Below are 23,532 nucleotides of genomic sequence, written 5' to 3'. Positions count from 1 at the left end.
GCTTCCCATAATTCAATAGAAGTTTTTGTACTGCAAAAAATATTATAGATGGAAGGAAATAAATCACTTAAAATACTACCATAACAAAGATAATTTTTTTTCATCAAAATCATCATTATCAGATTTTTTGGATGAAGTTAAATCCTTACCCGTCTCAACACTTTCTACAACCTTAGAAGTTTCACTTTTTTCATAATCCTTTTCTTTTTCAAAAACCTTTTCTTTTCCATTTGAAACAAATAGCTTTATAAATCATTGAATAAAGACCCAAAGTGGTTAACCACAATTTCATTTGTTGTTGCCGACATCTAAAATTTTGACCATTAAACTTCTCAGGCTTGCAGGAATTGGTTTCATTAAATCCTATATTTTTTAAAAAAACTAAATAAATAAATAAAATTATAATCAATGCAACAACTTCTAACAAAAAATTCTAATTATCAGGATTGTTAAAAAATTAAACAAGATTTACTATTAGAATAAAATTACCAAACTAATAATAAACCAAAAACAACAAATAAATGTTATTATTAAAGAGAAAGTTTAGAGAAGCCTGAATGGTGGTCAAGGTATGCAGATTGCACTCTCCTTAGGAACGATGCACCGTCTTCTCGCCGAGTTGAATGGTGTTCCTCCTCCAAGATACAACGACCTTTGAAATCACATGTGTGCAACAAAGTGAATTCACGAACCTTAAATTGCCCAACACTCACTTGTAAACTCAATATAGTAAACTCACAAAATAAATAACAGAGCAAAAGAAGAGGAGAAGAAAGACTTCTTTTCTTTTTCTTTTTTTTTTTTTTTGTTTAGAAAACAACGTTAAAGTCTTATTATATACACAATTAAATTATTATAATTTAGATATTTGGGAGATATTATAGGATAACCCTAAGACTAGAAAACTAATATAATGTTATAAGCTATTCCTAAAAAGATGCAAATATCAAATAAAATAAATTAAATTAAATACAATTTTAAAATTATAAAATAACAGGTGTGGAAGGATCAAATTGGTAGATCGACTAATGAGGATTAGGATTATTTCTAATCAAGAGAATGGGATGTGTAAGTTCTATGGCAGTGCTATTGAATCAATTGAGCATGTTCTGATCTGGTGTAGTAAGGTTTAGAACGTATGCATTGAAATCTTAAAATGGCGGGGAATGATTTGGGTGGTTCTAGGGTCAGTCAGCACTCTATTGGAATGGTGGCAAAGCTAGAAGTATAAAAAAGCAAAGAAGGTGATCTAAGATCTTTTATTGCGTATCTAGAGGGACTGAAGATAGGTGCTGCTATTGGGCTATGCACTAAGGTCTTCCAGAAGGATGTGGCTCGATTCATTGTTGTACAAATGGTTCTATGGACTGTTTGGTGTTGCTGAAGGTTTAAGTTGGGGTTGCGCTATGCTTTTGATATGCTTCTGTTGTTACTATTGCCAAGGTGAGCTTGGTGTGGTTTATTATTTGTTGTTGTGGTGAATGGTGTCTAATGAAGTGGTGAATTGTGTGGGATTTGTATATAAGGCTATTGTTTTGTGGTGAAAATTGTGTTTGGTTTTATTAGTGCTTATTTTGTAGCTTTATTTTTTTGGTTCTTCTGTAGCTGATGCCTTATTAGTTTTTGGTGTAGTGTTAGTAAATGATTAGACTTACTTATTAGTGTCAACTTAGTTGGGATCATTTAGTTTAGCTTTGATATTTTTTGCACTCTCTTTTTATTGATGTTTACATGCTTATATGTTTTATCTTATCAATAAAATTTTCTTTTGCTAAAAAATAAAAATTAAATAAAATAACATTTGTCGCATTAGTGGGTTTTAAATTGAAATGGTTAAGTGGGGTGGTTTGAACTGGAACTAAGTTCGGTTTTCAGTTCAACCGGCCAGTCTGATTTTCAAAACCTCTCAAACTATTCTTTTTTCAATTTTATTTTTCCTTTTCAAATGTTATCCAAATCTGCGACCTTTATAAAAAGAATGTAAAAATGGTATAACGCAGTCTAACGCTCCTGCTTCCTTACTCTTTATTATCTTGACCTAGAACCTAGTTCCCGTTGTGTTCAAGCATCAACCGAGGTCAACCCACAACCTGCTTCTCAGTCCTCCTTGAAATTACCGAAGTCAGTGCTTCAAAGTGGTAGAGCCCTGTGCTTGATGTCCACGAATGTGGGCCATGTGGTGAGAAGAAAGTGGTGCTTTTGTTTGCTTCTTCAACTAGATTTATCATATTTTGCAAAAAGAGGAAGTCAGTTGGTGCGCAAAAGCATACATACCAATAATCTATAACAAAGGCTTCTGACAGAGTCCATGTGAGGTGACCGAATGAGGACTCAATGCAAGATTTCCATGTAAGTTGTCCAGAGTGTTTAAGTGGCGGTGAACTGATTGTCCAGAGTGCTTCTGTCGTGGTGAACTAATTGTATTAAATCATACATACACCTGCAATTTGGAATTCACCGTGTCTAGAGATCAACTCCCAAACCGCACAATTAGGTATACCATTGTCATAACCTTTGTGTTCTTTTTACAGATGTTTGTATTGATTTTATACGCTTGTGTATTCTCTTGGTGTTTGTTAGCATATAACTTGCACACAATGTGCTTGACAATATGCCCATGAGAGAGAAGTTATTTTGTTAATATGCGTTTTTGCTTATGAGATGCCAATTTCATGTTAACATATAATTTATATATTATCAAGAAAAGATTGTCGACGCCTTATATTTTGTAATCTCTTTCTGCAGAGCTTGGAAAGAAAAAGAGAGACAAAGATGAATTTTTTCATGGAGAACAATTTAGATGTTTGATTAACTTGTTTAGAGTCAATTTAAGTCTTATTACACACACATATAGATAGAGAGTTGGATTGTTGTTGGACTGATTTTTTTTATGTTTATTAATTTTTTGGTTTTCAAACTCATCACCGAAACAAAGCCTTTAGTATATTTATGGCCATACATACTGGATTGGTGTATGTTCTATGAGTTGGAACAATCTGCAGAAACTGAGATGTGTCATCTTCCTTGTGTCTATTATGAAATTATTCCTAATTTGCCTATGTGGGGCTCTATTCTTGATCCTCACAATTGTTTAATTGTGTGTCCACCATGTGCTCAATCATTTGCCAAAATGAAATACACACACACAGAGCGCTTCATCTCTTTTTTGTTTTGGGAACAATAGATGCTTTGACGGCTTTAGAATTTCTCGAAAATACTTATTAAAAAAAAAATCATAGGATGAGTGTTGGCTACCATCTTACCCTGTTCGTGGTAAACATTCATGTACCTAGATAATGGTACCATGTTTAGTTCTCGTGCATTTACAATTGGGTTTCATTATTCTTCAATTTGCCATCTGCATAATTCTTCTACATTCTGAAACAGTAAAACCATTACAGTTGGTCATCAATGGGGATAAGATTATACCCTTAAACCTTATAAATATAATTGTAGACACCCCATTTTTGACCGACCTTAAGACTCAGACGTCATGATTTGAGCGCTCGGTGATTGCGCATGTTGTGCTCGTTTCGAGGTTTCGGAGTTCCTGGCTGAGAGCCTCACCTCCAGACCTCGGGACTCTTTGTACTTTGACTCGGTCTGCGAACTAAGTCTTGTTTTCTCTTCCCGGAAGTAGGGAGAGGTCTTGTAGACCATCTCTCAATGGTCGTAGACTACTTTTCGTGGTCGTAGGCCACTGTTCCTGTTTGGAGACTAGTTTCTAATTTTCGGAGCCGTTGGTCGTGCGCTCCGGCTCGGGACCTCTTAACATTCTCCGTTTGGCACGATTTTTGGAACACACCTTATTTCCTCTGTCTCGAGGGACACTGTGGTCCAAGAGACCACTTTTGTGGTCATACGCCACTTTTCGTGCTCAACAGCCAGTTTTCAGGGCCCTCGGCCACGCGTTTTGCCTCCCGAACTCTCGTTTTGCATCCGTGTTGGTTCGTTCTTGGCATGAACATTGCTTTTCATGTTTGGAAAGTGGTACAAGGGTGGGAGACCAATTTTTCTCCTTGGAGACCACTTTTCTTCCCGCCAACCAGTTTTCCGGTCGGGAAACTGGTTTTCTTGGTCGTTGGGCCACATTTGCTGGTTTCCTACCACACCACTGGCTTGCTTTCAGTGTGGAGACCACCAATTACCCCTGGATACCAGCTTTTATCCTTGGAGACCACTTTTCTTCCCACCAGCCGATTTTCTGGTCGGGAAACTGGTTTTCTTGGTCTTTGGGCCACATTTGCTGGTCTCCCACCACACCACTGGCTTGCTTTCAGTGTGGAGACCACCAATTACCCCTGGAAACTAGCTTTTATCCTTGGAGACCACTTTTCTTCCCGCTAGCCAGTTTTCTGGTCGGGAAACTGGTTTTCTTAGTCTTTGGGCCACATTTTCTGGTTTCCCACCACACCACTGGCTTTCTTTCAGTGTGGAGACCACCAATTACCCCTGGAGACCACTTTTTTTTTCCGGTCAACCACTAAAAGTAGCTGGCCGACCAGAAAAAGTGGCCGGCCGACCACTTTCTCATGAAAAGTGGTCGGCCGACTAGTAAAAGTGGCGGACCGACCACTTTAACTGGTCGGCGGTCTTCCTACATATTCTACAGGTGTTATGGATGCCAGTTGTGCCAGCTGGAGTGCACAGATTTCATCCTCCATACACTTGTATAGAGGGATTGCATCTAGTTTTAAACTTCTTCAACAAGCTTGGTGCTTGTTTCTCTATAAGAGGAAAGGCTCTCTCTCTTGTCTCAGGTTCTGAAGTTGGCTTAGGGCATATACATATATCTCGCTCTCTATATTCCCCTCTCTCTCCATATTTTGTGCCTTAAAGTGTTTTGTCTCTTCATTTGTGCACACAACCTCCTAGCCAAGCACCTCCCTTTTGTTGCTGAGGCATCTTAAGGTTGCTTCTGGAGTTTTTGGTTTGGTTTAAGCTCAAAAAAACCTGCTGGAGTTGCAGCTTTGAAGAAGTTCATCAAGGGTGAGTTTTTGAACCTTAAATCCCCCTTTCTTGCTTAAGCTTTTATCCTATCTTGCATGCTATTTTGAGCTTAACTTATAACTGATAAAAGTTGTGCTTTTTCATGATTTTGATCTTTGTTTAAGATCACTTTGGTGTTTGGGATTGTTTACCCCCTCTTAGGCCTAGTTTGGCCTCATTTTTGTGCCATCTTTATGAGCTTCAGGACCACCTTGTATTGGCCTTCTCACCATTGAAGTCTAGAGGGATTTCAGTGGTAGGGATGGTGTTTTAAGGTCCTAAGAAGGAGAGGGCCATCCCCTCTCCTTTGTGTCTTCAATACATGCTTCATTTCCCTCATGTTTGAGCACCTTTGGTAAGTGTGTGTTGGCCATGTCTTAGCTTGCATTTGTGGTTATTTTGCTGAGGCACACCACTGTTTTTTCTTAGTTTGGTCACCCCTTGCATGGTTAACACACTTGTAGTGTAAATCACACAATCTAGTCTTGTATGCCACATGTTTGAGCATATGTTTCTAGCTTGATTTCGAGCCATCTCAGTAGGTTTTTGGTGATGTTTTAACATGTCTTAGATCTGTTTTGGTTCGGTTTGGTTGGCTCTTGCATGCCTAATACACTTGTAGTGTAAATCCCTTAAACTAGCTTTATATGCTTCATGCCTTGAGATGTCATTCTAGCTAGTTTTCTTCCCATTTCAGCATGTTTTTGGTGATTTTTTACCATGTCATGACTCTGTTTTGGTTTGGTTTGGTTGTCCTTTGCATGCTCCATACACTTGCTATGCAATCCCATGAAATAGCCTAACATGCATCATGTTGGCGCATGTCTTTTTAGCACAATTTTGGCTTGACTTCAAGAAGAATTTGTTCATGTTTTTCCATGTTTAAGGTCTGATTTTGGTTGTCTTGGTCATCCATGACTTGCTTTGTATAGCTTTGGTTCAACCTAGCTTGTTTGCCTTGTGCATCGGGTCCACTAGCATGCATTACTTGGTTCATTTCAATGATTTGGCATCTTTAGTTATACTATTTCAGTCCATGTTTTATGGCCGTGCACTTGCATTTGTCACTCAATCAATGCGTTGGAGGGTTCCCCCTTTATGCCTTAACATGAGCCATTGTGTATGCATTCATGCCTTTGCTTGCGAGCCATCATTTCAGTGCTTATTTGGGGTTATTTTGCCATTATATAACTCTGATTTTTGTTGGCGGAGTCATCCCATGCTTGGTCCTAATAGGTGTAATGTAATCCACCTTATTTGCCTTGTATGCATTATGCCTCATGCCCCTCATGCTAGCACATTTTGGCTTCCATCCATACATGTTTTAGTCTCATATTAACATGTACTAGGACTGTTTTTGGTTGCCTTAATCACATGCTTCATGTTTTGTATACTTGTAGTGTAAATGCTCTTGCTTGCCTCAAGCTTTGAGCACCATTACATGCTTTATTTGTGTTGTGTACTTGATTTGGCATCACTTAACATCACATTTCAGAACATATAGACTTGCCATGTTCTCACTTCATTCATGTTTTGAATGCCTTTGATGGTTATGCATTGTTGCCTAGTTCATGCCTTAGTGTGTATGCTTGCATGCCTAGGACTTTGGGCCTTTATCTTAGCATATTTTGGTCTTTGTTAAGACCTATTTCAACTCTGTCCATGCTTAGTTCATGCATATTTTCCATGCATTGCATGCCTCATGTGTAGTCCTCTTTGATAACTCTCATGCCTTAGGACCCTTGCATGCTCTACTTGCTTTGTTTGAATGATTGGGCATCATTTCTTACTTAATTTCAGTGCACTTAGTGTCTTTACACTTGCACATTTGTCACTCTTTGAGCACTTTTGAGAGTTGTGCTCTTGGGCCTCTTGTATTGGCCAATGCATTGTGCATGCATGCTTTGTATTTTGTGCCTTCATTTCATCCCAATGGCCACTGAGTTGGGCATGGCTGAGGACTATCCATCTTGGTTTAAGTCCATTGTTGCATTGTGTATGCCATGACATAATGCGTTGTGCATGTTATGTTATTGTTTGCATTGAGCATGTCATGATCATATTGCATTGAGTATGCCATATCGTCCATAGCATTGTATATGCCATGTAGTTATATTGCATGTTTGCCATGTGGCTTGCATTGTGTTTGGAATAGGTGTTAGTCTAAACACGGAAAACGAGGGACGTTTCATACTTCAAGTGATGAAACGTACCTTAATTCTAGGTCGCCGACGCTCTTGATTACCCATGATAGAGTTTTAGGCATTATGTATTTACTTGTGCATTCATTTCCATATTGAATTGTGCAACTTCGCCTCTCGGCCATCATGTATTGAAATGCGCGATTAGTGGCCCGAGGGTCGAGAACCACACCCCCTTGAGTTCATTACATGATAGAGAGGGTGGTTGTGCACACATATACTGCAAATACTTTGCCATGCCCCTTTCTTGCCTTCTGTTGCAGAAAACCAGAAACCAGCATCAAAAACTGGTCGGCCAACCAGATAAAGTGGCTGGCCGACCACTTTTTCTGGTTTTCACCACAAAAAGTGGTCGGCAGGTGGTCTCCATTGAAAAAAATTGGTCGGCAGCCCTCCCTCAAATTCCCTTGGTGGACTTTCAGCCTTCTGGAGCTTTTTGCAGTGTTCTGAGACCAGTTGCAAACAGAGGCAAGTTGGGGGCATCGCAATGGATTTCCAAGCGAGGTGATTCGAGCATGCATGCATCCTTCATCATCCAAGGCAGAGCTGAGGCAGCCCACTTCATATAGTTTTTATGCTTATTCAATTGCTAACTTAGTTAATTTGTTAATTAGTTAAAGTTGTGTAATAATTAGTTGTAGCTTGTTATTCATTCTGTTGTGTAATAACTAGTTTAATTAGATTAGCTTAGATTAGCTAGTTGGTTCTGTATTATTCATTCGGACCCTCCGTCGAGAGGGCACAACTGTTGTAAATAAGTGTGCGTGTGTGTGATGCATGTCTTCCAACCCCATTTCTTTCTCCCTTTTATTTACCAGCTTATGATGGTTAGTCTTAGGACATGTTTCAATCAACATCCTTATGCTTGCATGTTTGCATCCATTCATCTGTCTTGCATGCACCGGGCTCGGCGCATCATACTAACTGCATTGCATTTCAATTCCTGTTTGAATACATGTATTGAATTACATTTCACATGACACTTTTGAATAGCCGAGCCTATCTTAGGCCTCGTTTGGGAACAGGCTAATTTAGTAACTTTTTGGCTAATTGGCTAAAAAGGTAGGTAAAAAAAACTTGTATGTTTGGGATGACTTTTTGACTAATCATGAAAAGCTGTGCAAAAAGTAGAGAGACCGTAATTGTTGACTTTTTGGTATGACTAATTGGCTAATTGGCTAATTTAGTAACTTTTTGGCTTTTTGGCTAAAACAGAGCCTTCCCAAACGAGGCCTTAGTTGCATTTTGTACATGTTGCATTAGGCATTCTTGACATAGCTAGGATCATGCATTGATTTCTAACATAGCTTTTGTTTTGGCTCGGAGTACTCGGTAAGTGTTCATGCTTTAGCATCCTTGCATGTGTGTGAATGACTGCAATGATAGCATGCTTGCCATGAGGCTAACTGCTTACGTGATATAACTGCCTGAATGCCTGTGGGTGCAGGTTGGATTCTTTGAATTAGAACAATTCACTGATTGCGAGTTTTAAGCCCACTTAAGAGTGGCAAAACACCATGTTTTCTAAGCCCATTTAAGGGTGGCAAAATTCGCAATTTAACCTACTTGCGAGTAGCAAACCGCTTTAAAAAACAAACATGAGATGTTTTATTCCAACTTAGACGATCCAGTCTATACTTGTATGCTGTGCGCATCACGTAACAATTCTAGGCTAATAAACTGGAATAAAAACGCATGTGTTTTCAAAAACAAGATATCATGCTTAGTACAGGGCGATCTTTGGATCGAGCGAGCGGGGGTGCTCATTGCATGACCTTCCCTAATCGTACCCAAGTTCCCGAACCGAGGCAACTTTGGTGATGACGAACACGCGCCCTTAGGCACGAGTCAGGGTTTCCTAAATTCCCCCAAAACAAAATATTTAGGTGGCGACTCTGTATCTGGAAAAGCAGTCCATGTTTGGCACTTCTTTCTTAAAAATCAGTTTTTCAAAACGATTTGCCGAATTTGAACTCTTTGGTGATTTATCAGTCTTGCATTACACTTTGTGAGATCAGATTAAGAACCGTGACATTGAGTCCGAATTGTAGCACAGCATAAAGCCCTCGGGGCCCGTCTACAATAATATATATATATATATATATGTACATATTTGATAGGACAACACCAGGGATATTTTTTTATATACCATTAAGATTATATACCATAATATATATGTTATGTTGAGAGTATTGTGAAATATTGTAACTCTTCATTTTCTTTTAAATATATATATTCAACTATGGTTAAGATTGAATTGATAATTGCTCATGTCTTGTAATCAATAGTACTATCTAGAAAGACATGTTGGTTGCCAAATTGTTGTGGCCTATAATTTTATGTTTTTTTTTTTTTTTTTGGTCTGGACTAGTCTTAAGTGAAAGGGTCAAGAAATATGTCATCGAAGCGTTGAACTCTTTGGTCCATGCAAGATTTGAATTATAAATCTTTACATCACAAAACAAGCCTAATCATTTGATACCAAGTCCGTTAATAACGAACCTGAGGACAACAACACCAAAATAGCAGACAGAAAAGCTTCTCGCAGCCCAAGAAACAAACCAAGACAGAGTGGAAACCGCTTTGGCCGCCATCTGAGCTCATAGATGAATCCACATAGGCCAACATATTAGACCAATAGCAAAAAAAGGAAAAAAAAAATTGATATGTGCAAGGTTGACTCCTAATATCAACTTATAGAACTCCAGGGATCAGTGCAGCAACTTAAATAAAAATAAGAAGAAGCCTAACTTTACTAGAATCAAGTTGATATGGATATTATATTATAGAATCAGGGTTCTAACATTACTAGGGAGCTGAGATTAGACTAATGTAAGATAGAGAGGGTTAAGAAGAAGCCTAGGATGGGAAGAGCCAAATTGAAACTAAGACACTACTACAAATATAGATAAAGATCACACTTTTTTGGTGTGATGTATGTTTTTTAATCACACCTTTTAAGTTTTATTTAAGTGTGGTCTTTAGGAGTGTGATTAAAAATGGTCATTTTTAATCACACTTTTTAAGTGTCATTAAAAAATGCTTTCATCACATCTTTTAAGTGTGATTAATAATATTTAGATCACACCTTTTAAGTGTGATTAAAAACATTTAGATCACACCTTTTAAGTGTGATTAAAAACTTTAGATCACACCTTTTAAGTGTGATTAAAAACATTTAGATCACACCTTTTAAGTGTGGTTAAAAACATTTAGATCACACATTTTAAGTGTGATTAAAAACTTTAGTTCACACCTTTTAAGTGTGATTAAAAACATTTAGATCACACATTTTAAGTGTGATTAATAACTAATAAAACCTGTGATAAAAAAAAAATTGACATATTTAAAGAATAATCAATGTTATTTTTGCACGCGCATTTGAATAATGTAATACACACTATATACTATATTTTGAATCACAATCATATATTGAATGAAATAATATCATATATTTCATAAATGAAAGTTAAATGTTTAAAAATATATACAAAGAAATTAATTAAAAAAAATTAACTGTGATTACATACATTAAAAAATAAAAAATAAAAAACTTGAAAAAAGTAAGTTCTTGAATTCTTTGACCATATTTTGCATCTCTCCAAGAAATTTCTGACCTGAAAAATAAAAAAACAAATTAATTTAAAAACCGCCAGAAACATATGAATAAACTTACTAATTAATTTATAAACTTACATTTAGATCACACCAAAAATAATGTAATTTATCCAGTTGTTAAACTGCACCAATCCTTTCCCCACAGCCACCAAAAATGACATAATTATTTTGATTCTCCACACAAACAATATAAAGCTACAAAAGATATTGATACCCTTGTAGAAGCCAAAATAAATCATCAAGGCATGAATGATTTCAAACTTTCTTAAGCTAGAATAATTTAATAATAAAACAAAAAAGTGATCTAAAACTCAAGATATGCACTTGTAGAAAATGACAATATTATTTGAGAAACAAGACATTTTATAAAAGATTAGATACTAAGCACGACACAACAAAGAGAGTAGGGGTAATATGTATACATCCACTCACTTATAGATCAGTGTATTGTGCTAGTCTAAAACAATACAGTCTACACCATTCAAGTTTTTTCGGTGTCACTTATAGATCCACTCACTTCTCTCAAATTACTTCTTCTGGTTTTGGTCAGGAAGAATCAGAAGACGATGCCTTACTGATCATTGTGTCCCATGGAAAATTTGGAACTCCATTTTCATTTAACCTATGAATTTTTTTATGAATAAAATTGGTGTTCCATAAATAAACACAAATAGAATAATGATTAATTGCTCTATATTATACTATGAAGTACAGATACTTTGAGAAGGGAGTCGTATCCATATGATAGCGATATTGGATATAGGTACTCCTTGGATACTGGCAAATATATTTGATATTAATTTTCTTAAATTTTGAGAAGTAACGGATACTCTAAGTCACGTATCCAAACTATTGAAGTTAAGATTGTAGTAATTCTTGTGTAGTATTAGAGTATATTGTCATGCTCAATGTAAGAATAGTTTTTTAATACTTATCTTATTTTTAATGGAAGAAGAAAATATTGAGTTTAGACTTGTACCTTTGTGTATCCTTGGTGTGTCATACATGTGTCTCATATCTATAGCCATACTTTGTAGGAACTATGGATAAACAATATATATAATGATACTAAAATGAATTTTAACAATTAAATAAGCAAATAAACTAGCATTTCTAAATAATAGTTTCTCACCATTCGTTGAGCTTACATATAATACAATACTAAAAATTATTTTTAAAAAATTCAACTTATCTTGGCTGTTTCAGTGTCCTATTTTTAAGATTTTGTCGCGTCGTTGTAGCCTTATCGTATATGGCAATAATTGCTCAATTGAACCAGATAATAAGGTGAGGCTTTCCTTAGATGTTCTTTTTTGGGAAATTCCATTTAAAGCTATTTTTTGGGGAATTGGGGCCTTTTTTTATCTAATAATTCTCCTTATCACTACTTTTTCCAGCTCTACTCATTTAAAAATTAATAAATAAAGTCCCGTTACTTATCTCGAAAATTTGACATTTAAATCAGTTTATCAGACAATTGAAGTAGTGTTTAACTCCCAACAAAATCCGGATCTAGACTCTTTATCCTTTATGGAGTAGCCCATCATAAAATTTGATGGATTAGTCATTCCCATTAAAACCTCCAGCCTGTGGTGTAGCTGGAATTTGTTTTTTTTATACCTTTGGACGGATTTCCCGTCGCTGTTTTAGCATTATGAGTTATCTTATGACGCATGTATGGTTATTTTTGGCGTTTCCTTGAAGCCTGGCTTTGAATTTTTAGGGTCCTTTACTTTTTTCCTGCCTCCTATTTATATATAGAGTAATAGACTGGCGTTGCTTGCTGTTCCCCGCATTTGTTGATTTTGTGTCAAGCTTAATTTTACACCTGTCAGTAAAGGGCCAACAGGTTTGCCCGTGGATATGATCTTATTACCATTTCTCCTGATCCTAAATTTTGATATAGAATTCCATGGGAATGTGTCCTTCCTTTTTCACTTGAATAAATATGAAAGGGCATGGAAATCCATCATCTAACAGTATTTTGAATTGCATTCTATATTAGTTTGTGATAGATTTCTGCTGATATTTTGACTATTTATCTGATAGGGTAAACTGGCATCTCACAATGAAGGCTCTTATTCTGGTTGGAGGTTTCGGTACTCGGTTGAGGCCATTGACACTCAGTGTCCCAAAGCCACTTGTTGATTTTGCCAACAAACCAATGATCCTGCATCAGGTATGAATCATATGATATCTTAGCAAATCTTCAATGTTTCATGTGTAATTTATTTCGATAAATTCAAGTATGTTTCTTCATTGAATTCCTTTTTTTGTACAAGTTCTTTGATATTAAATTGTTGACATGAGCAATACCAGTACACAATTCTTTTAATTATTCTTGTGTCACTTCTAAAAGTTTCTGCTGCTTACATATTTCCATGTTCGACTCCTCTAGGCGAAACAGGTTGTTTCTGTTAAATGGGAAGGTTTCAAAGCCTAAGCATGTTATTGATAATTTGATTTCTCAAATCTTACAATTCAAATTTTGAATTCTTTACCAGAGGATTTCTCTGTTTATTTAAATAATCCGAATATAATAATCCCTATTTCATGACATTTCCTACTTTAAGTACTATCAAGTAAGTTTTGGGTAAGAAATACTCAAGTTCTTCCGGAAAAGATGAACTTCTGTAAGATTGATGAGAAAATTTCATACTACCTCATGCATATCCCCTTTTCTGTGTGTGTGTCATGTGTGCTCAACATAGATTAATGTAATTGATTTATGATTTATATCAGATTGAGGCTCTCAAGGCTATTGGAGTAAGTGAAGTTGTTCTAGCGATCAATTACCAACCAGAGGTAAAAAAAACTAGAGCTCTTTTTACTATGATAAAGTTCAATATCATTGTCAAGAGCAAAAAACATATTGGCATGCATAATAAAATAAAATAAAATAACATATATTCATTGTCATTTGGAGTTCAGCAATTCCAAATTAGAAAAACTCTACTTCATATCATATTTGAACTTTTGCTTCATTTCAAATAACTTAACTTTTTTCATATCAAATTACAACTTACACCCCAACTTCAATTTTGCTTCACATTTCAAAACTACCACCCACCAGTAATGTGTTTTGTGATTTTTCTTATCCAAAAATATAATTTAAAATAAAAACAGAAACAACGATTTAGAAAGTACATTCAAACAAGCACAAAGACAGAAATCAGCCACGCAAACATAATCACAATCTCAAATAAAAAAAATAAAAAAAAAATCCATTTTCAAGTCAACAACAATACAAGATCTAAATCGAATTCAATCAGAAATAAAAAATAATAGTTGAAATTATTACCACTTTGCGCAATTTCTTGATCAAAGCCATCGGCTTCCTCTTGAGGCCTCTTTGGAACCTTTTGATTGTATAAAAACAGATCAATCAGAACCACTTCCAGAGTACAACAATACATAAAATACATACATATATATATATATATATATGTATGTACACATGTATCTATGTGCACAATCACAAACTCAAAATTCTACCTTCTGCGAGCTCGAGCGGTGAAGAGCTTGACGAGCTCATCGGTGGACATGTCAAGGAGAGCATCCAAATCGACACCCCTGAAGCTGAACTTCTTAAACGTCCTCTTCTTTGGTTGTCCTGTAGCCACCTCTGTTTCGATTTCCGCCTAACAAAGAAAGAGAAATACATATAGAAAGATGAGTGGTAACAGATGGATTAAGAGAGAGAAACTGTGTTGCAGATTGGAGGATGGATGTGAACTCACCATGGCTGTAGAGAGAGAGAATCAGCAAACCCTAGTCTGAAGAAGTTTGATGCGTCGCGGCTAGGGTTTTGAGAAGATGACTGTGTGTGTGTATTTATAGTGTAACGCTGAAATGGAGGAAAAAAATATATAATCACACTTATTTAAAAAGTGTGATTAAAATGTATATACACTGAAATGTATATATAATCACACTTTAATTAAAATGTGTGATTAAAAAATATATATAATCACACTTATTTAAAAAGTGTGATTAAAAAGTAGTAGTGTATATATAATCACACTTTAATTAGAAGGTGTGATTAAAAAATATATAAATAATCACACTTTAATTAGAATGTGTGATTAAAAAATATATATATAATCACACTTATTTAAAAAGTGTGATTAAAAAGTAGTAGTGTATATATAATCACACTTTAATTAGATGGTGTGATTAAAAAATATATAAATAATCACACTTTAATTAGAATGTGTGATTAAAATATATATATATAATCACACTTGTTTAAAAAGTGTGATTAAAAAGTAGTAGTGTATATATAATCACACTTTAATTAGAATGTGTGATTAAAAATATATATATATAATCACACTTAATTGAAAAGTGACATAAAAAATAAATATTATCACACTCAATCAAATTAAGTGTGATTAAAATATTAATCTAGTTTTTTTTATCACACTTTCAATAAAAGTGAGATCTTTTTTTTTGTCAAAGTGTGATCTTTAACTCTTTTTGTAGTAGTGAGAGCAGATTGGGTTCTTCTTATGTTGACATGAATTATTTGGATATGAGTGCTGAAAATGAAATTCTAGATATGATAGATTCAGTGATGTTAAATGCTAAAAAATAGCCTTGCTCAAATAGTTTTAACTCTTCACCATTACATAGAATGGCTAGCCAATTTAGAATTTTGTGAAAAATAATCCATATTTTTGGATGTGGAGAATTCGCAAGGATCAAGGATGCAAAAATAGTTGATGCACTCCAATATTGTTGTGGCAAGTTAGAACATTATGATCTTGTTGATGGAAGTATTGGGAAAATAAATACCACAGCAACTTGTTAAATGATAATAACCTCAATTCAGAATTATTATAAATAAGATTATGTCATTTGCATTATTTTTTAGTTCTGCGACTCCATTGTATCTATAGAAAACTATGATTGATGAATTGTCATGTAAGACTGCTGTGGAAAAAGGGATAAGTTCACAGTCAAGGTTGTCAACCAAATGGTGCTACTTTCAATTGAATTATATGACTACAAAAACTGACTGATGAGGCGTTATGTGAAGAGAATGTGTCAATCTTGCAATTGCTTTGTTATTCAACTTTGGCTTTGATTGCACTATTGGTTGGTTCATCAAATGAACATTAAATGCCATAGTATTTTGCAGTCTGATTGCAATTGTACTCCAAACCAACCCCAAATATTATTGCTATGAGACTAAGGGCTGGTTTGGGATCCACTAAAAAAGACAAAAAGTCAAAAAGTTACTCAAAAAGTTAAAAACTTATCACTATTCATACAAAAAATATATAAAAAAATTAATATATAAATATTAAAAAATAATTCAACTTTTCGGCCCATCAGTTAAACCAACTGCCAAGAAAGGGGAAAAAAATTATTTTATAAGCATTCACTAAGTGACATTGGAAAAGTTGGGCCCGTGCGGGTCCACCATGGGTCCCGTTTTAATAATCTGAACCATTCAATATGTAGAACTTGTCTAGTACTATATACCTGTAAAAAATCACGTCAACCGGATATCGCTAACAACATGATTAAATCAGTTTTGTATAAAAAATGAATGGCGTTATAGTTAACAGTTGACAAAAAAAACTAACACGATCAGATAGCTATCGATATCCAATCAACGTGATTTTTTATAAACATATAGTACTCAACGACTTCTACACATTAAACGGTTCCGATTAGTAAAACGGAACCCGTGGTGGGCCTCCATGATCCGAACAGAACCGACCAACTTATGCTCGAAAAGTAGAGAATCAATCTCCTACACACCCACTGCAGCGCTGCTTCCAACCGTACGGCCTACACCATTACTTTATTCCCCTATACACTTATTTATACAATTTTTTAATACACATTTTTTCATAAAAAGTCAAAAAGTTAACCCAAACATCCACATTTTTTTTCTCAACTTTTTAGTCCAAAAAGACAAAAAGTGTACTTATTTAGGACACCTCAAACAATCCCTAAGGCAGAGGCTTCATGGAGGCAATGAGCATGAAAACAATAGACAAATGAGGGTGCATGTTATTATCTTGTGTTCTAAAACTATTTTCAAAAGAAATATAGAGAAACTGTCCATATGACTGCATCTTGTTGACTAACTACGTATCATTGATAGACATAAGGTGGTTACGTCAATGCATTATGCACGATATTTTCCAAGTAACCTATCTTTATTAGCTTGGTTAGTCCGTTAATTTAATGCAATCTGTGAATGAATATTTCTTAGCAAGCAAATCCATGACCCAAATACACTAAACATGTTCTTGTATTTTATCAACCATTAATTATATTTTTTTATCTTTGTCTATACACAACCCACGAGCATAGTTCTTCTTGGTGTAGATATATTTCATTTTTTTGGAAAATTAAGAAAAATAGAATAATTTAATTTTGACAAATTATGATGCGACCCGACGCGTGTAGCGTGTGAGGTCCAACTAGTAAAATATAAAAATGAGTTATGTTATTGATTGTTACACTTGTCTCTTGTATAAAGGGATGTCCGAATTAAAGAACTAGTTGTCTGCTGTGTCCTTCATTGACCGCCACAAGTTTGAAGTTGTAATTTGCAATTAGAACCCACTAAAAAGCACTGTATACATAAAAAAATTTAAAAAAAAAAATGGTGATATAATCACCGTATTTATTATTCAAAGTCTATGTGACAAACAATACTCTCACCGTCTCCCTACATCTGCGATTACTTATTATTCATACAAAATTACAATCTGATTTTTTTAAATTTAATTTTTACAGACAAATTTGACAGAAAAATGAAAGTATAACAATGATATAATATTACAGAGAACAATGAAATCCTACGTGAAGTGAGAGGAGTGGTGAACTAAAAGCCAATGATCTACTTCCACATAACCATCGCGATGGACATGAGAGAGACAGCTATCCAATGGAATGTTCCTGGCAGAAATGAGGAACCTACACCCACAACAAAACAAAGGATGATGAGAAACACAATTAAAAATTAGATTAATTTTTTAAATTCAACGATGTAACAATGTTAAAATATTTAAAACAACTCTTTTTTATAATTTTTTTAATTATCAACTAATTATCTTACTTATATATTATTGGGTTTAAAAAATTCAAAAAATAGATTTATGTATCTTTTTTCATGATTAAAATGTGAATTTTGTGAATTTCATCAACTATAAAGAGACAGCTAACAGCTTACTAAAATATGTTTTAATATTAAATATATTATTGACTTTCTTAGTCCAGTCTAAGGATTCAAAAGCCTGGGGCTATCAAGTATACCACAAACGGCTTTCATAGATGCAATCGATATCTTTATTTTATAATTAACAATCTGTGAAAAATTCACATTGATAAATTCATATTTAAAAAAAAATATATATTATAATGTTTACTTATAGGTAGTCGATTTTAGATGGATGATGTATTGGGTAACCTTATCAAATAAAACGAAAATTTCTATTTCATAAAAATGGAATGAATCAAAATCCATTAAACTATTTACTTTATCAGAGTTGAATCCATGACTTTTTTTTAGATTAAGCCTTTGGCGTTGTATTTGGTTGAGGGATTTCGAAAAAGATTTGAAAAATGAAAGAGAAAAAATGTGTGAAATTAAATAAAATATAAGTATATTTTATTCACATTTCATCTATATTTTCTTTTTTCATTATCAAATTATCTAACTAAACACAATGTAAGAAAGTCATGTAGCCAATTAGGCTAGGCTAGCCTAATTGGTTGCAGACCGGAAAGAAAAAGAAAAAAGGGCTTAGAAGTTACAAGTGATTTGAATGGTCATCTCACCTTGATTGCTATTGCTTGAAGACGTTGAGTTTGACGTTGAGTTCGAAACCTTAATTCCAAGCTTTGCACAGTCAGAACCCAGGGCACCTAAATCAAAAAAAAAAAAAAAATACAAAAACAAATTTTAGAAGCCACAAAATCATTGGTTAAAGTTCACTTTCACCATAAAAAGGAAGAAAAGGTCGGTGGGGGTAGTTGAATTTTGCATATGTAGAAATATTATCCGGTATTCTATTTGGGCAAAAATCAATCACCGAATCAGACACAATCCTTTTTCATTAATCGACTTTTGTGTTCATAGACATTTTCAATAATATCAACATATACATGTACATGTAGAACAAAAATAGAAGAGAGCTTTGAGGGCATAGATTAATTCTTACAGTCACTGTAGCAGGGGAAGGCAGTGATGTTGAGAAGATTAGAGTAACCAGGGTTGCATTGGCAAGTATGAGTCATTGTTTTGTTCTTCGTGCATGTTCCTTCTCCACAATAGACAAAATAACATGCTACAAAACCCGTAATCATATTATTAATATTAATTAAGGTAACCAGATTATATCCAGAAATAAAAGAAAAATTAAATGATATTGACGGTAAGGGTAGAGAAGGTATAGTGTGAGTAAGGATGATTACGATCAAATACAGATGAATTTAATGGAACGGATGGAGCTGGAGGAGCGGCTGGCATGCACGAGTAGTCAAGAGAACCTGCAACCACCAACCAAAATCAAACCATTATTAATTCCATCACTAAACTGCACAAATAATATTTGTATGTATATAAACACACCAACTACTGTTTGATTAAAATTAATTTATAAGATGAACTTATAATATGTTTTGGGAGATTGCTGAAAAGTCGTGTTGTTGTTTTTTTTTTTTTGTTTTTTTTTTTATCAGCAAAAAAAAAAAACTTTATTGAAGAAAGAGGCATAATAGATGCAAAACTTTTGTTGTTGTTGTTGTTGTGACTGTTATGCATTTTCTACTATTTTTATATTTTGTTTAAGATAAGTCAATAGTAATATTATGTTTGAGTTTGATTTTGTAAAAGATTTACAGGGACGAAAAAGAAAAAAAAAAATTGAAAAAAAATTCAATTTCTGCTTAATTTTTTTTCCCTTCATTCACTATTTTTATTTTTATTTTTATTTTTTTGTCAAAATTCAAATACAACCTGAACTAAATTGATAGTTGAGAGTTTGAAAACTTTTTAGATAGATATTTTATTTGTTTATAAGAGAATTATGAGAGAGAAAGAAAAGAGTAGTAGGAAAATGAAGAAAGAGAAGAGAAGAGAAGAGAGGGTAAATTACAATTAGGAATAACGCAGGGAAGAAACAGAAGATCCTGTTCACTGTCAAAACGGGTACGCTTCCAACCATTTTCACATTCGCATTTGAAGTTGAATGTGCTGTTAAGTGCTACAGTGCAATTTCCTTTTCCACATTCCACGTCATTGCATATATTGTCTGTGTATACACATGCATTCACATTCATGAGAGACAGATTTTGAAATATGTTAGGGAGCTATATATTTTATCAAATGTTCTACGTAGGTGTGGGATCCACACTATGTGGATTTATATAAGACATTTTGTGGAATATTTGATAAAACATTTGGTATGAGTTACACACCTATAAGACATTTAGTAGAAGATTTGATAAAATATTTAGATTTACTAGCATTACTCAATTGTTTTTTTATCTGCGAAAGTCAATTATTAATCATTAGATTAGCACCTAGAGAGAGATTACTTACCAACATAAGGAGCGAGAGCAGGTGCGATGCCATCAGATGCTTTAGCACTCATAGGAAGCACAACAGCAGCAAGGATAATAACAACAAAAGCCATGAAACTGTGGGAAGGCGCCATCTGTTTCAACTTTCAGAGAGAGAAACAATGAAAGAAAGAGAGTGAAGCAGGGATATGGTGGTGTTGTATTCAGTGGGGGATTGTTAATTTATATATGGATTTGTGCTTTGAAATTTTCTCAATTGAAGCTTCCACACACACACATATATATATAAAACCTTGTGAAGTGGATGGCTTGGGATGAAAAATCAGTATAATAATGTTGTGACAATGAATGAAATGTATGGTTTGAAATTGAAACTTTCAATTCTCTGTATTGGTAGGTCAGTTTGAATATGTCAAATGAGACAGAGATTTTCATATGCAGTTTAATTCTGACAAAAACAACCAACTTAACCTTCACAAGTTAAATGAAATTGCATAAAACTAAAAGTCGCGACAGCGCGGTCCTTGAGTCGTCGAAGCTTCCTCGCGTGAAACGTCAGAGCGATTTATGAAGGAGCAGTCGTCGAAGCTTCTGTTATTTTGTTTTATCACCTTTAATTATATTTTCAATAAATAAGGTAACAAGCAATTTTAAAATAAGAAACAAGAGTTTGAATAAAGTTAATTGATTGATATTGTTTGTCACCTCATTAAAGATGCAATTGGGAGTGATAGAATGAGAGATGGGGCATTTCTCTTTTATTTTATTTTATTTTATTTTAGGAGTATTAAAAATTGTTAAATAAAAAAGTGTAAATTGCAACTTCACTTCAAGTTTGGTGAAAATACAATAAACTCTACGGTTTTGATATAATTACATTAAGTTCCCTTATGATTTTAATTTATATAATACTTAGGCCCCTTTTTATTAATAATTTGTTTTTTATATGGATGAAAATATTATGCTACACACAATAATTGTGTGTATCATATGCATTTGTTACGCATTTTTGTGATAAATATTACGTATTTTGTAATAGGAATTATGACAATTTGTAATTCAAAAATAAAGTTACGCATTTGGTGATAGTGTTATATATTTTTGTGGTAATATTACACATTATTTTATCCAAACTTTTTCTAACTACAAAATATATAACACTATCACAAAATGCGTAACATTATCACAAAAAAAGTAACTTTATTTTTCAACCATAAATTATCATAACTTCTATCAAAAAAATATGTAACATTTATTACAAAAATACATAACACATACTACAAAAACACATCACAATGTACATATGGTACACACCCCATAGGATTTCCTCAACCAATCATAATATTTGTAATATTTCATTATGACTTATTGTGGTGTTAATTATGACTTGATTATGATTTAGTTACACATATTGTGATGTGTGTTATGACTCATTGTGATGTTAGCTATAAGATTATTTTAGTTATAATTCAAAAAGGTCTTTGGTTATATCCTATGGTAATAATTTTTTTTTTTTTTGAAATAACGACCTTGAAATGATTCAGTAATGATATTTGTTATGATCAACTTCACAAAAATTATAACTTGTATTAAATACACTAATTTTAGACCAGTTTCAAAATGTGAATAACAAATATAGTCACAAATTCTTTCTTTTTACATACTAGTAATCTTCTCTTCATTTTTTTTTTTTTGATCGGCAAAGAAAGAGATTTATTGATGAGAAATAAGAAACTATACAACAATAAAAGAGATGAATGCACGAGCATCAGAGCTAAGTAATATGATCCCAACTAGGTTGGCACCATAGAACAAGCACAATCATTTGCAGCATCACATCAGGTTGATGAGTAACCAACCAAAACCAACAAAAGACAAGCAAAAAACTCCCCTGCCATCAGAAGCAGTAGAAACAGCCATACACAAAAAGCCAACTCTTGCAGTCACTAACAGCACTAACATCTGCAATTGTATGTGTACGCCATGAGGTAATACATCACTAGTACATCATCCCACAGCACCCCACTTCTCAGCACACAATAGAGCAGCATTCCATTTCCGATGCATCATTCCTGCAATTATCACCAAACACAGCAGGGACCACCCCATTACACCATTTACCCTTACCATGAAGCCTACCCAACAGCAAACAATCCTAGAACAGAGTTCCACCTGATTACTAGCAGATGAACAACTGAACAGAAGCACACTTAAGACCAAATAGCATCACCAAGCCAGCTGAGCACTCTAACAAATGAACATCCTCAATACTACTGTCCATTGCACACTAGCAGATGAGCAGCATAACAGATGAACAAATGAGCAGAAGCACACTGAGGACTGCCCAAGCACTCTAACATATGAACATCCTCCAAACCACTGTCCTCTGCACTCTAGCAGATTAGCAACCAGATTAGCAAACAACAGATAGCAACATACAGCAAACAGCGACATAATGAACCTGGTGAATGCATCAAGACAGCAACATACAGCAGACAGCAACATACATCCTCAATACCACTGTCCAGTGAATGCATCAAGACAGCTTATACTCAATTCCCCTGCCTTGAACAATAATGAACCTAGTGCAAATTAAAAACTACATCATTAATGGAGAACTCCACTTTGGCTGGGGAGGATTTTACCCACAAAGCGATTCTTACTTTGACAACCTCACATAAGTCTTCTAAATTTGGTTGAGCACCATTAAAGATACAATCATTCTGATGCTTCCAAATGGACCAAATGACAGCCAAAGGCACAACCTTCCACATCACTTTCTCAAGCTTCTTCATCTTGCAAAATGACTACCACTGCAATAGCCCTTCCACTGAATTTGGCATCACCCACTGAACACCCCACCACTTCATAATCTGAGACCACAGTAGCCAGACAAATGGGCAAAAGAGCAAGATATGGTTGACCGATTCCACCTCATTTTGACAGAAAACACAACTAACATTGGCAGCCTCATCTAAAATCCCAATTCTTTGGAGATAGCTGGATGTTTTCACCTTGCGTAACCAAGCCCACCACCCAAAGAATTTAACTTTTGGTGGTGCACAGTTGTTCCATACTTCCCTTGCCACTTCCTTATCAGGACCCAATAATGATTCACGTCTTCTATAACCTGAAGCAGCAGAATACATCCCAGAGGAATTAGTCCTCCACA

The 23,532-nt window shown here is 34.5% G+C and overlaps 1 protein-coding gene and 1 long non-coding RNA gene across 2 annotated transcripts; both read right to left on the bottom strand.

Annotated features, from left to right (window-relative positions):
• Positions 1-14,121: 14,121 nt before the first annotated feature.
• LOC145819653 (uncharacterized) lies at positions 14,122-14,449 on the bottom strand. Its single transcript, XR_014360424.1, has 2 exons — positions 14,304-14,449; positions 14,122-14,167 (listed from the first exon to the last, which is right to left on the bottom strand). It is a non-coding gene; the product is annotated as an uncharacterized LOC145819653 (long non-coding RNA).
• Positions 14,450-17,428: 2,979 nt separating this feature from the next.
• LOC114258526 (uncharacterized) lies at positions 17,429-20,952 on the bottom strand. The gene is made up of 6 exons (XM_082915437.1): positions 20,380-20,952; positions 19,934-20,089; positions 19,251-19,325; positions 18,998-19,123; positions 18,615-18,701; positions 17,429-17,750 (listed from the first exon to the last, which is right to left on the bottom strand). Exons 1-6 carry the CDS (start codon positions 20,492-20,494, stop codon positions 17,674-17,676), a joined length of 636 nt encoding a protein of 211 aa, XP_082771563.1. The 5' UTR covers positions 20,495-20,952; the 3' UTR covers positions 17,429-17,673.
• Between the last annotated feature and the right edge of the window lie 2,580 nt (positions 20,953-23,532).

This window comes from Camellia sinensis, chromosome 2 (assembly GCF_055761805.1).
Source record: "Camellia sinensis isolate YWXY chromosome 2, ASM5576180v1, whole genome shotgun sequence".
NCBI classification, from domain to species: Eukaryota; Viridiplantae; Streptophyta; class Magnoliopsida; order Ericales; family Theaceae; genus Camellia; species Camellia sinensis.
The sequence above is the reverse complement of the archived record's forward strand: the minus strand, read 5'-3'. Positions and strand labels throughout refer to the sequence as shown.